The 14,910-nt window shown below is 37.3% G+C and overlaps 1 protein-coding gene across 1 annotated transcript in view; it reads right to left on the bottom strand.

The window, feature by feature from the left end:
• The window catches only part of MROH2B (maestro heat-like repeat family member 2B), a 75,182-nt gene that overhangs the window by 45,684 nt on the left and 14,588 nt on the right, over positions 1-14,910 (bottom strand). The window contains exons 10-18 of the mRNA XM_011966342.1: positions 13,635-13,748; positions 12,661-12,734; positions 10,336-10,458; positions 8,890-9,003; positions 7,177-7,333; positions 6,998-7,038; positions 6,233-6,374; positions 5,594-5,637; positions 3,624-3,731 (exon numbers count right to left, since the gene is read on the bottom strand). Coding sequence (XP_011821732.1) covers positions 3,624-3,731; positions 5,594-5,637; positions 6,233-6,374; positions 6,998-7,038; positions 7,177-7,333; positions 8,890-9,003; positions 10,336-10,458; positions 12,661-12,734; positions 13,635-13,748 — 917 coding nt within the window. The remainder of the gene's footprint in view (positions 1-3,623; positions 3,732-5,593; positions 5,638-6,232; positions 6,375-6,997; positions 7,039-7,176; positions 7,334-8,889; positions 9,004-10,335; positions 10,459-12,660; positions 12,735-13,634; positions 13,749-14,910) is intronic.

The raw sequence follows: 14,910 nt of genomic DNA on the forward strand, positions 1-14,910 counted from the left end.
ATCCTCAATAAAATACTGGCAAACTGAATCCAGCAGCACATCAAAAAGCTTATCCACCATGATCAAGTGGGCTTCATCCCTGGGATTCAAGGCTGGTTCAATATATGTAAATCAATAAATGTAATCCAGCATATAAACAGAACCAAAGACAAAAAACCCATGATGATCTCAATAGATGCAGGAAAGGCCTTTGACAAAATTCCACAGACCTTCATGCTAAAAACTCTCAATAAATTCAGTATTGATCTAACATATCTCAAAATAATAAGAGCTATTTATGACAAACCCACAGCCAATATCATACTGAATGAGCAAAAACTGGAAGCATTCCCTTTGAAAACTGGCGGAAGACAAGGATGTCCTCTCTTACCACTCCTATTCAACATAGTGTTGGAAGTTCTGGCTGGGGCAATCAGGCAAGAGAAAGAAATAAAGGGTGTTCAATTAGGAAAAGAGGAAGTCAAATTGTCCCTGTTTGCAGATGACATGATTGTATATTGAGAAAACCCCATTGTCTCAGCCCAAAATCTCCTTAAGCTGAGAAGCAACTTCAACAAAGTCTCAGGATACAAAATCAATGTGCAAAAATCGCAAGCATTCTTATACACCAATAAGAGACAAACAGAGAGTCAAATAATGAATGAACTCCCATTCACAATTGCTTCAAAGAGAATAAAATACCTAGGAATCCAACTTACAAGGGATGTGACAGACCTCTCCAAGGAGAACTACAAACCACTGCTTAATGAAATAAAAGAGGACACAAACAAATGGAAGAACATACCATGCTCATGGGTAGGAAGAATCAATATCGTGAAAATGGTCATACTGTCCAAGGTAATGTATAGATTCAATGCCATCCCCATTAAGCTACCAATGACTTTCTTCACACAACTGTAAAAAATTACTTTAAGGTTCATATGGAATGAAAAAAAGCCCATATTGCCAAGACAATCCGAAGCCAAAAGAACAAACCTGGAGTCATCATGCTACCTGACTTCAAACTATACTACAAGGCTACAGTAACCAAAACAGCACGGTACTGGTACCAAAACAGACATATAGACCAATGGAACAGAACAGAGCCCTCAGAAATAATACCACACATCTACAGCCATCTGGTCTTTGACAAACATGACAAAAACAAGAAATGGGGAAAGGATTCCCTATTTAATAAACAGTGCTGGGAAAACTGGCCAACCATAAGTAAAAAGTTGAAACTGGATCCCTTCCTTACACTTTATACAAAAATTAATTCAAGATGGATTAGAGACTTAAATGTTAGACCTAAAACCATAAAAACCCTAGAAGAAAACCTAGGCAATACCATTCAGGACATAGGCATGGGCAAGGGCTTCATGTCTAAAACACCAAAAGCAATGGCAACAAAAGCCAAAATTGACAAATGGGATCTCATTAAACTAAAGAGCTTCTGCACAGCAAAAGAAACTACCATCAGAGTAAACAGGCAACCTACAGAATGGGAGAACATTTTTGCAATCTACTCATCTGACAAAGGGCTAATATCCAGAACCTACAAAGAACTCAAACAAATTTACAAGAAAAAAAACAAACAACCCCATCAAAAAGTGGGCAAAGGATATGAACAGACACTTCTCAAAAGAAGACATTTATGCAGCCAACAGACACATGAAAAAATGCTCATCATCACTGGACATCAGAGAAATGCAAATCAAAACTACAATGAGATACCATCTCACACCAGTTAGAATGGCGATCATTAAAAAGTCAGGAAACAACAGGTGCTGGAGAGGATGTGGAGAAATAGGAGCACTTTTACACTGTTAGTGGGACTGTAAACTAGTTCAACCATTGTGGAAAACAGTGTGGCAATTCCTCAAGGATCTAGAACTAGAAATACCATTTGACCCATCCATCCCATTACTGGGTATATACCCAAAGGATTATAAATCATGCTCCTATAAAGACACATGCACCGGTATGTTTACTGCAGCATTATTCACAATAGTGAAGACTTGGAACCAACCCAAATGTCCATCAATGACAGACTGGGTTAAGGAAATGTGGCACATATACACCATGGAATACTATGCAGCCATAAAAAATGATGAGTTCATGTCCTTTGTAGGGACATGGATGCAGCTGGAAACCATCATTCTCAGGAAACTATTGCAAGGACAGAAAACCAATCACCGCATGTTCTCACTCATAAGTGGGAATTCAACAATGAGAACACTTGGACACAGGAAGGGAAACATCACAAACCAGGGCCTGTCGTGTGGTAGGGGGAGTGGGGAGGGATAGCATTAGGAGATATACCTAATGTAAATGATGAGTTAATGGGTGCAGCACACCAATATGGCACATGTATATATATGTAATAAACCTGCATGTTGGGCACATGCAGCCTAGAACATAAAGTATAATAATAAAAAAAAATACATGGCATGACATGACGTGCACAGAGCTAGTTTGTATTATAAGAAGATAGAGCATTATTCACCAAATCTTTCCCATGTGTGTTGGTGGGTTTGATAAACCCATTTGGAAAATCAGTACTCTGCACCAAACTAGAGAGTTTTGAAAATTACATATGTGAGGAGAATTTTGAAAATTACATATGTCAGTCAAAGATTGATAATGAATAATTTGTGGAAAGAAATACTGAATACTGGAACTGAGAAACATAAATATTTTTCCAGAAAAATAAACTTATGAATGGTATTAACATAATAAAGACTATGTTCAAAGACCATGTTCCAAGCTACTTTTATATGAAGCACACGCCCTGTGTTAAGCACTTCACCAGGGACTTTATATACTTTCTGTCATTGAACCCTCAGAATACTACAACCCTCAGAGGTGGGTATTGTTTCTATTTTATGGATGAGTATGGTGAGCATCCAGAGAGATAACATAATTTACCTAAAGCCCCATTAGTATTAAGTAGGGGGGAAACTGGCTCCAAACCCCATTGGGAATGGATGGCTACAAGGTGGAAGGTTAGGTAGGGGCCATTTAGAGACAGAGGGATAGAAGAACTGACTTTAAAAACATGGAAAGGAATAATGTTTGAAAAATACTTTATTGCTCTGACTTGTCCTGTTAACCGACACATGGATGTGGGGCCTTTAATCATTGTTCTCCATGGCCATATCTTTGTCACTGGAAATTAAAACATATTTCTTTGGGCACCCTTTCCTAGAACTAGCTTTTGAGTATTATTTTAGCTATAAGCCTATGTTAAATTGTAGTAGATTCTTTTTGATAGCCAGCGTCACAAGACTGGCATAATGGAAGCCAAGACAGACGCTGACATTAAGCATTGCTGTTAGCCTTCCAGTATCTATTCTTCTTCCTCCTCTAGAAAGAACCTCTGAATATTAGTCAGGCACATATCTATCTTACCTACCTCTCAGTCTTCCTCGCAGATATGTGAGGCCATACAAGTAAATTTGGGCCAAATGTGAGGTGCAGAGAAGGTAGTATTCAGCTTTCAGCTAGTGGCCTTAAAAAGAAGGAACTCTTTTTTCTAAATGTGCCTCCCTCCCTTTGATTGTAATACAGACAAGATGGAGCTATAGAAGCCATTTTGGATCACAGGTAAAAGCTAAGGTTTCCCCCTTAGCTGAAAAACCAACCTTCTCAATGGAGGTATTGCTGTAACTGCCCATTTGTTGTTTGAAATCCCGAGTCAGTTGAATGGTCCAGGCCACGTCATCGATCTTCCACAAGGATTCTTTGAGCAACTGTTGTAAGAGGTGGAAGTTAGATATGAATATGACAGTTTCATGTGCTTACTTGGTATTTTTTTGGTTACTTATCTTTTAAAAGTTTAAATCTATTTTAAATAGTATTATTACTTTTCCCATAAAATAATTAATTCCTTTGAAACTTTCCTGTTAGTTTATTCTAAAAAACATTTTATGATATGTTCTGAATTTGCACAGAGAATAAGATACACAGAATGTGGAAAAGCAACTTCCTTTTCTTCTTTTAAATAAACATTGCTAAAAGACCTAAAATAGAAACTAATCTAATCTGAAACTTAAATTTGGCATTTTTCTAGTTTCGATAGATTTTGAAAAACTCCATTTGTTAATATTAATTTAACTTATTACATACTAAAAAAAAAAAAACCCAAACAGGATGGAGATTTTTGGAATCAAGAATTAAATGTCTTAAAGAACAGGCACATTTCAATGTACAGGCACATTTCTGCAAACTTCAACTCTAGTAACTAAAGATTCGTGGTTTTACCAATATCTATGAGACAGGGTCACATCAATCCTTTGAACCCATGTCCTTTTTCTTTGAACAATACATAGAAAGGTGTTCTTTTTTCTTTTTGACAAACACATTGCAATATATATATTATTTCTCCTATATTTTTTCAACTTTAAGCTTAGAAAAGGACACAATGCCAAACAAAACCAATGAAAGGATGTGTATGTATGCTCTTAATAGGAGCTCATTCATGAGTTCTTTAAAGAAACTAAACAGTTTTGGAAATTTAAGAGAAGAAGACATGGGCAGACAGTTTTGGGAAAAAAAAGATCAGAAATATATTCAAAATTGGAAGAGGAAAAGGAACTGTTGTCAAGGCTTCCCATTAGAAAAAAAATATTTTTCTCCCTAGTAGAGATAGTTATTTTAAAATGGTAGCAGAAGAAAATCTGGTAGGAATTTTGAGAGAGGGAATGGAACATAAAAGAACCATAAATATAGGAGAGAGGTGGATCCTAGAATTGAGGACCAGGAGAGTAGAGCAGTCACTTTCAAATCTTATATTGGATAAGAATCACTGATGGAAACCTTTAAAACATGCCAGTTCTCAGGTATCACCCCCAGAGATTCTGAATCTGGAAGGATGGAGATAGAAGGTAGAGGAGGTGCTATGGAGAGATCATTGAAAACTGACTCTTCTAAGAAGCCATAGGTAATTCCTAGGTAGGTGCCTTATAAACTGAAAACCTTCTATATTAAAAGCTCCCTATCTGTGGGCTTCTTCCCTCCTGCAAGTTTCTGAAGTCACATCTTTGTAAAGTCAATGTCCACCGCCTGTCTGCAATTTACTATTTCTGGGATTTGGTATCACCTGTAGTGCTGTTAGTTGTAAAGCTCCAAGAAGTTTATGGGTGAGATAGGAAATTCGTTTTTGGAAATGGGATACAATGTGGCCGTTTGTTTTCTAGACATTAGGAAAAAGACATTAAGCCACAAATAGAAGAGGAAATACAGTTGTGTTTAGGGGCACGGAAGTGGAAATTATGTTAATTTGTGCTTCATTATGTGGCTGGTAAAAGAATAAAGTTGCAAGAAGTAAAAAGTTGAAAATTAGAGAAGATTTAAGAAAGACACAGGAAAAATATTGCTAAGTAAAATCTTCAAAACTGTCTGAAACTTACCCAAGTGGATTTAAGATTGTTGTCCAAATTATGGCGATTTAAAGAACGTTATCCTTAAGTGATCACTTATAACATTCTAGCTCTTTTCCAAAGAAAAGAAAAGGTTATTATCCTCGGGAATCTAGTTCCTTTAATTTAGGATGGGTAACTTTAGCTGATTTCATCATGCCATTATCAACAATTATTCTAGAAGCCAGCCTTACCTGAAGCAGCATGGTTTCCCATAGAACGGTACTGATGTTCTTTCCTAGAAACAAAAATTGATGTAATAATCGCAAAAAAAAAAAAAAAAACCAAAATAACAAACAAACAAACAAAAAAACCACCCCCTAGACTCAAATTCTCCTTGCCTGGCCTCCAGTGGTGCTGGAGTTCAATTTTAAGCTTTCTTTTTGCTCATAATGCTTATCTGAAATCAAATTTACTACATTGGCAACGTTAAAGTGCTAGGTAGAGAGAAGGTCTTCAATCCATCATAAAAATCTAGCTTTCTGCTAATTTTGATGACTACTGAAATGACCATATTTTGATATTCTAACATGATTAATAACTTTTTAGAACAACACTAAAATAGAATTTCTCTAGATACAAGAAAAAGACAAGCACGAAAGTAAAAATTCCCGTTAAGAATATTACCCACTAGGTCTTCTTGTAGTATGAATATTGGCAGAGAAACAGAATATAAGGAGTCAAGAAGAAAAAAATAGCTATCTACCTTGCATATCAAATTCATTGTTTTTATTGCCTAAAATGAGCAATAATGGCTCTACACAGAGAAATGGTGCATCATTTCTTTATGTTCCTGCCCTGCCGGGTAAAGACCTGGCCCCACTCCCTCGTACCTTCCAGAGGCTGCAGAAGCTCAGGTAAACGTATTTTCCATAGGTCTACCAATTTTGGGTGAATGATCTCAGGCAGTATCTTCAAAAGCCCTATTGCACCAGCCCCACGTAACTCCCCTAAACTGGCAGGCATAGATATTACCTGAAGGATAGAAGAGAAAGAGCTCATCAATTTCAGGGGCCTTTAAAAGGCCCACTTATTTTTTCCTTTTACCATTGTTCCAATTCCTTTGATTTCTGCATTGGATAATCTTTTAACAAATCATCACAGTCTGTTCTTATTTATTCTAGAATGAAGCTAATACTTAGCCCTTCTCCCATTTCCTTTTCCCTGAGGATGAAGGTGAAAAATACGTGGAAAGCACCAACCAAAAATAAATGGAAAGAAGACTTAGATATATCAATTAATTAAATAAAGACACGAGGAAAGAGTGCTTGAGTAAATGATCCATATGGGGCCAAAGAGAGAGATGGGAAATCCAAACAACAGATGTGGAATTTGTTTGATGGTACGTACGAATGAGATTCAGTATATGCTCAATTTAAAATTATAAGTAAAGTTTAACAAGTATTTCAGAGTGGGAAGGTAATCATGTGAATAATAAATACTCATGAATGCCACTAGTATAGCAGAAATTTATTATGCCTTTTTAGTGTTTCTTTTTGTTTGGAGTCTCCATGTAATTTATATTAGCATTTATTTGGAACTGAATTATCCTTATCAGCTTAAATTTGCTGTAGTTTGGTTCTTTGTAACTCACTCACCAGAAGTCTGGCCAGTAGCTGCTGTGGTGAAGGAAGTTTCACTAGAAAGAGAAAACAATTTTCATCATCACTGTAGAGGTTAGAGATTGGGGTTGGGTTTAAGGTCAAAGCACTGTAGCCTTCCTGGAAATAGATCCCTCATAATAGAAAAGCTTTTCTGTGTTTATGAATGTACAGACCAGCTCCCGTAGAGATGACAAGTGCTGTTGACTCCTTGGCACTGTGCTTCTTCTTCTCCTCTGCCATAATCAGGATTCTGATGATACTAAACAGGGGCTCCAGAGCTTCTGTGTATTCTGCAGGTACCACAAAAGTCAGGATCCTTGGCCACAGCACCTGTGGAATATAGGGCAAGACGTGAGGATTACTTATTCTTTTCCATTACTTCTCCCTGGTCCTCACTAGATGTTTTTCTCTGATGTAGAAGCTTTTATCCTGTTATTATTTTGCTTTCCGGTCCAAGTCAAGATGAGATCATTAAATGAAGCCTCTGCATAGCACATTCATTTTCAGGTGTTAGCCGTAGTGAGTGTTGGTCAGTGTTTCTCCATGGGGATGTTGCTGGAATGTGGGGCAGGACAATTCTTTGTCATGAGGGACTGCTCCAGGCACTAGGGGAATGCTGGCATCCCTGGGCCCCACTCACCAAGTGCCAGTATTCCTCTTGTCAATGTGACAACCAAAAATCTCCCAAGTACTTCCCAAAACTCCAGGATTGGAGTGTGACTGCCCCAGTGAGAAGCTTGGGAGAGGATAGTGAATGGGCTGCTACTGTCCTCTGTGCTTCAGGCTCTGACCTGCCTGCTCTGTAAGTCTGAAACATTGTGTTTCTTTAGTATGTTTTATATCCTTTAGAAAACTCTCTTGTGCTAATGGAAACCTTGGTGTCAACTTGTACTCTTCTCTCTTCTTTGTCATCTATATTTAATCACCAGACTCAGTCTTTTTTTCATTGTAAGATCTCTTGTGCCCTTCCATGTCTCATTTCTATTGTAATGACATTGCTGTAGTTCCTACAAGTTGCATCTGATCTCCTAGATAGTCTCTTTGCTCTTAGTCTACTCATATGTGAATCTACTGATTCCCTACAATTATCATTTTAAATGTTTAGCTCTTGCTTAAAATTCTCACTGGTTTATCAACCATAAGGTAAAAGTTTGGCATTCCAGGCCCTTTAGGGTTTGACCCTAGATTATTTTTTTCATCATTTACTTCTATATCAAAAAGTCTTAAAGTTTAGTATGTATCAGAAATATTGGAACTTAGTTGATTGTAGACTTTTTGTCTCTATGTCCAGTTTTGCTGATTCAGTAGGTCTGGTATGTGACCTGGAAATCTGCATTTTAAGTAAATATCTCAGATAACTCAGGAACCACATATCATCTTAGATGAAGCCTCTGATCTACTACTTAAATGGTGTGGTCTGTTGTTTGTCTTCTGATTGTGCTATGTACTTCTGGGCACTACAGATTCCAAGGCTCTTCTCCTTGAGTTTCAAATGAATCAGGTCTCCAGTGAGGCCTGAGAATGGCTGCTTTTAACACTTTCCCAGATGGAATAGGGTAAGTTTGGCATTGGTTGCATTAAAACCACTACTTAATATTACCGTATGCATTAGAGGAAGAGGAGAAATCATATACTAATATTATATATATAAATTGTCATGAACTATCCAGATGTAAGATACTTTATATTAATTATCTTAATTAATTCAACATCTGTTTTTGAGGAAGCACTGTGTGCTGGACACAGTATTGCCATACACCTCCTCTAGTCAGAGCATCAGGAAGCTGATGACAAATGGAGCACAAACTCATGCCTTTATTCTTACACAGGCTGGACTTTAAGAAGGTGATCAAAGTAACTGTAAGTGGTGACAAAAGACCCCTTACCTGAGGCATTCCAATGACCAGTGGGTCCAGGGTTTTTAAGACCTCAAGGCTTGTTTCTCGGACAGATTCCTCTTCCTTTTCATTCTCATGAAAGTTAGTTTTCACTGGTTTCTCCTTTAAGAAAGGTCAAACAGGTGACTTGTTAGTGACTCCTAAGGTTAGTCTCCTCTGTCTTTCCTTGGGTGCATTCTCAGACTCTGGAGTAAAGGATGTAGTCCCTCAACTTAAGTGGCTCATGGAACCTAGAAACCTAGAATTCCTTGGAGGAATTAGTTGGGAAACACATCCCTTGCTAAAAGAGAGAAACAGAAATTGTGAGGCTCCTTTAACTGCAGATATCCCCTCTCTTTCTCAGACCTTTGTCATTTTCTTCAGGGCAAAATTTTCAAAGCGTGCTTCTTTGTGGAGGGAACTGTGATTTCAGTTGCAACTAATTTGCTAAAATCACAGAGATCATAAGTGCATACTTTTCAGTCAATTTATCCAAAGAAAGCTGACCTCAGTTGCTGCGGTCTGAGTGTTTGTGTTTTCCCAAAATTCATATGTTGAAATCCAAACGCCCAAGGTGATAGTATTAGGAGGTATGGTCTTTGGAAGGTGATTGGGTCATAAGAGAAAGGCCCTCGTGTTTGGAATTCATGCCCTCATGAAGGAGACCCTGGAGAGCTAGCTATTCCCTTCCACGGTGAGAAGGCACCATCTGTTAGGAAGGAGACACTCATTAGACACTCTTGGACTTCCCCGCATCTTGAACTGTGAGAACTAAATATTTTCTGTTTATAAACCATCATTTCACGGTGTTTTCCTTTATATATGGTGAATGTTTCTACAGGATTTTAAAAGCCTGCTCCATCAGCATACAGCTTTTTCTCATTTATATAACAGATACATTTCTGTTTGTGTACAGCAAAGGGTTAGAACCCTAATAAACTTGTTTATGATTTCAGAAGTATGCTGTTTTAGAAATGCACTTCATAGAACTTACTTCACTGCTCCATGGTATTTTGCTATAGCAGCCTGAATGAACTAAGACATCATTGCAGCAAGTATTGATATCTCTTTTGCTTTCTCTGAAGCAATCCAGTTTCTGTGCCCCTCTCCAGACAATCCCAATCCAAGCTTTTGGTGGCTAGGTTAACTTAGAGAAAACTGATTTACCTATCTTGTGCTTATTATAAGTTAGAGGTCATTTTAGAAAAAAAAAAAAAAAAAGAACTGAGAGAACTAGAGGCTGTAAAAAATATCAGCAAAAGTGACAAGATTAAAATATTACTTTCAAATCACTTATTTAATTGAACTCTAGTCATTTTTAATTTTTTTACAATTTATTTTTTTTACTCTACTCCTGTGACAGATTAAGGTCCCTAACAGTTTTTTAAAAAGAAACATAGTTGAGCGAACTGTACTTTTTATAGTGCATCACTCAGAACTGTAGCCTCTGCATACCAGATTCCTGTTCAACGTTGCAGACTGGGAGAAGACATAATCAATCAATGGCCATCCTTCCCGAGCTTCAATATAGGACTTTTCACACATGGTTTGGATGAGGAGAAGAACAGAATTTCTTACCTAGGGTAAGAACAACGCAATAGCAACATTTTACTATGTTTTGCAGAAGGGAAATTTACCTTCCTTTTTTCTATAACCTTAAGGATAATTAAGTGGGAACATTTTTGAAAAAGGAACATAAATTGGGTAATGTTAATACAGGTTGAATAATCCTTATCCAAAATGCTTGGGATCAGAAGTGTTAAAATTTTGGAATTTTTTTCAAATTTTGAAATGTTTTCATTATACTTACTGGTTGAGCATTCCTAATCTGAAAATCCAAATTCCAAAATACTATAATGAGCATTTTCTTTGAGCATGACCTTTGAGTGTCATGTTGGCTCAAAAAGTTTTGAATTTGGAAGCATTTCAGATTTCCTTTGGATTAGGGATGCTCAACCTGCAGAAAGTGACTGATAGGTTATGAAAGAGTCACCAGAAATGCTCTCTTTAGGCAAAATCTTTCTCCTTGGTTCCCAAAGACATATTGTCTATCACTATAGATTATGAATTGTTGGGTAACTTTGGGCTAAAACACTGCTTCGCTTTTAAAATACTCAATGAAAGATAACATATTGAACTACAGGTCCACAACTGTTTATTCGCAATTTCAAAGTCCAAACAACTATGAAAACTGGAATTTTGTTTCTTAAGTTTAGTGCCAACTCATTTTGTGGCAAACCCAAACTGAACTGTTTTAAAGCTATTTGTAATCTTATTCTATGCTGTGTGGATATGCATTAATTTTCTTGCAGAAATATTCATGGATTTTGATTGTGGGTTACTATCAGAGAAATGTTTTTCTAAAAGCTGAAAAATTGTCAATTCTGAAATATATCTGGCCCCAGAAATTAGAGTGAAGTTTTATGAACTTGTATTATAGTATTTATAATAATTTGGTTTTAATTTGTTTATTATGTTGCTTCTCTGGTGAATAGAAACCTGAGAACCAATCTCTTAGTGAATAGGCCTTTGAAAAGAGAGTGGGAAGAAAAAAACCATTTTGAACAGGGAAGCAGAGTTATATGGTGGCCAAAACAATTAGCATAAAGACTCTGAGTAGTCTACCTAGAGAAGAGGTACACCTTTTCTCTATTTTTGCCTGGGGAGTTGGCCTTCCTCAAAGATCTGTGCTCTTTATGCTATCCTAAACTCTTCTCGTAATTCTTCTTTTGTCTTTTGTCGGTTACAAGGCCAGGTTTTTTTGTATAATCACTCTATTGCTTTTTATTGCAAAGCTTTTACTATTTTAAACGTAGTCACTGGCAGTCAACGTTTCCTAAAAGAATTTATTCCTCTTAATTGGCTTCTGTCTAGCATTTTATTCCAAACAAAATGTGGTATTCTTACAAAAATGTAATAATTGATAATGTTTCTTGTTTTCCCAGTATAAGTTCTATAACTTCTAACATAGAATCCCCCCACCTTTTTTTTTTTTTTAAAAAAAAAGAGAGAGTCTTACTCTGTTGCCCAGGCTGGAGTGCGGTGGTGTAATCTGGGCTCACTGCAACCTCCACCTCCTGGGCTCAAGTGATTCTTGTGCCTCAGCCTCATGAGTAGTTGGGATTACAGGCGTGAGCCACCACACCTGGCTAATTTTTGTATTTTTAGTAGAGATGGGGTTTCACCACATTGACCAGGCTGGTCTCGAACTCCTGACCTCAAATGATCCACCTACCTCAGCCTCCCAAAGCACTGGGATTGCAGGCGTGAGTCACTGTGCCTTAGAACACTTTAATCAAATAATCAGAAATACTGAGCAATCCACTATGTGCATTACTTGCTCTAGGTGGTGCCTGGTTGGAAAGTAGGATGTCTATGCTAAGAACAAGGTTTAGGGATTATTATTTCCTGAATGAAGATACATTATCTTTATAATTAACAAGTAAGTTTTAAACTCTCTGAAGTACATTGGCATAGTGAGATACAGTCTCTTTGCTCTTATTCTACTCATGTGTTAATCCACTGATGTCCTACAATTATTTTAAATAAGCAAAAATCTTCCTTTCACTGAGATGTCCTTTAGCTGTGTGTACTTTAGGCCTCTACCTTGATGAAGTTTATCTTTTTGGAAAAGATGGAGTTCTTTTAAAAATGGAATTGACCACAGAGTTCTTTATAAAATAGTCTCATAAGTAGGTCATTAAAGAATCAAAATAATTTCATTTATTCTTAAAGCTACCATCGACAAAAGTTTCTAAAAGTTTCTATTAATTCTCTTACTTTTGTATTGAGATCACCCATGACGATTTTGACTGTTCTTTCTATTGAAATGATGTGATCCCTCAACCTGGGCTCTGAAAGACAGAGGGAGAAACTGAGAGACCTGACTCAACAGAAGCACAGTATGTGCTAGGATTGACAAAAAGCTATTCGAATTATGGCACATAATTGCGAAGTCTCTTGTCTTTAACAACTTATTTTTTTTCAATTCCCTCCCATCCTCTTTGTTCCCAAATCTTTAATGATGTCCAGTGCTTTCTTTGTTTCTTATTACATTTGTTTCATTTTGTTTAAAATGTTAGGTTCCATGGTGGTTTCAATATATCATTCCTGGTAGATCAGATCTAAATATTGTGAGACTGCTTCATATTCATCTGCTGATTCTTCAGTAAATCAAAGTGCTAACTGAATGTTAAAAAACTATATCATACTATGCAAAAACTAATTTTTGTATTTTAGCAAGTCTAAGATATCACCAATTTTATGATGTACCATTATTTCATATTGCACCAAAAAATAGTGGCTAATTATAATTAAAGATGCATTCAATTGTAAGATGCATTCGATGTTATGAAAATATGTACTTCCTGGAATAAAATATGGCAATTCATTAAATTCTGCTTTTTTGTAACCGTGTCAATCTCTAGAGAATTGTACACTCTCTCCCACTCACCCCTGGATATTGGACCATTTAACCAACCTACAAGAGCTTCTAAATTCTAACTTTAATTCTCAAAAATTCTGCTCATTCTTCTCAACTGGGTGCATCCATAAATGTTATGAAAGAAGTGAAGTAACTAAAGATGCCTGTTGAAAGGAATTATAGATTGTGGAAGATTGAGAAGACAGAGTTTCATTTGCACATGATGTTATATAAGCATCCAAAAGATGTAGAATAGGATTAAAGAGTGCATAGGCTTCAGTCTGCTTCTTGGCATGAAATAAACCACGTTGGTTTCGACCCTCTTGCTTACCCTCAGCACTGACAGCCGATCTTAACAAAGTCAAGATTCCCATTCGAATGGCTTCATTATTACTTCTTATTTGTTCATCAAAAAATTCCATCAGCTCTCCAGGATTGGAATGGGCTGCAGGTTCAAGAAACACTAGGGCTGTAAGAACTCATTTTCATCTTTGGTAAAATACTTGTGAATGGGAGGAGGGAAATTCACCATGAAGATTATCCAAGGCACTCTTCAGTTGGTAATTTGATTTTATTATGTCCATGCTTCTTCAGTGTCACAGAATTAATCAAGCAGTTTGGTTCCTAAGAGAGCTTGCTATGCCTAGGCCATTTCTGTTCATATCTGTGAATGTGGCCTTATTTAAAAATGAGGGTCTTTGCAGATATAATGAGGTTAAGCAGGTTATTAGAGTGGGCCTGAATTTAATATGACTGGTGTCCTTATAGGAAAAGGAGAAGAGACATGGGGCACAGTGAGAACACCATGTGAAGATGGAGGGAGAGATGGCAGTGATGCTTCCCCAGCTGTGAGAGCTGCAGGCGTTGAAGCAGGGAGGGGTGAAAAAAGGCCTGGCTGGAGGACAGTGGTTTATTCTAGAAAGTATCATGGGTAAGGTGAATTAGTTAGGCAGGGATTGGGGAGAAGAAGAAAGTATAACGACAAAGGGGCCAGTCAGGAGAGAAGTAGAAAGGTATGCATACACATGACAGAAAGATATGCAAGGAGGTAGAAGTGATGTAGTATTTGGGGGAGTGAGGAGGTTCAGGAGGTATTGGATTGCTGCTATCCCTCCTCCTCAGGAACTGTATGGGAGCATAGTTTTGTATTCTGACCCTGGGATTTTGGTGCCCCCCGTGCATCCCATGTCAGGCCTTCTAGTCAGGTGATATAACGTAAGGTCAAGATAAAGAAGGATAGAGTGGAGGACAGAGAGAGAGAGAGAGAGAGAGAGAGAGAGATACAGAGTGACTGATGGTTAAAGAGATGTAGACATTAAGAGATAACCAGGAAGAAAAAAGAGTGACTTTGGATTTGACACAGACTCAAATAATCTCAAATATCAAAAAAAAAAAAAAAAAAAAAAGAAAGAAAGAAAGAAAAAAAAAAAAGAAATTTCCTATTTTTAGGGTTGTCAACTCATTCCAGTTTTCCTGGGACTTCCTTGGTTTGAGAACTGAAAATTTTATCTCCCTGGACCTATCCCAGTCATGGGAACCCTGGCATCCTTGGCCATTCTTCCCGTCCTGCTCCTCCTGGGAACTTGTGGGGAGAGGGGCAGGCACAG

Source organism: Mandrillus leucophaeus, unplaced genomic scaffold, assembly GCF_000951045.1.
Source record: "Mandrillus leucophaeus isolate KB7577 unplaced genomic scaffold, Mleu.le_1.0 Scaffold119, whole genome shotgun sequence".
Taxonomy (NCBI): domain Eukaryota; kingdom Metazoa; phylum Chordata; class Mammalia; order Primates; family Cercopithecidae; genus Mandrillus; species Mandrillus leucophaeus.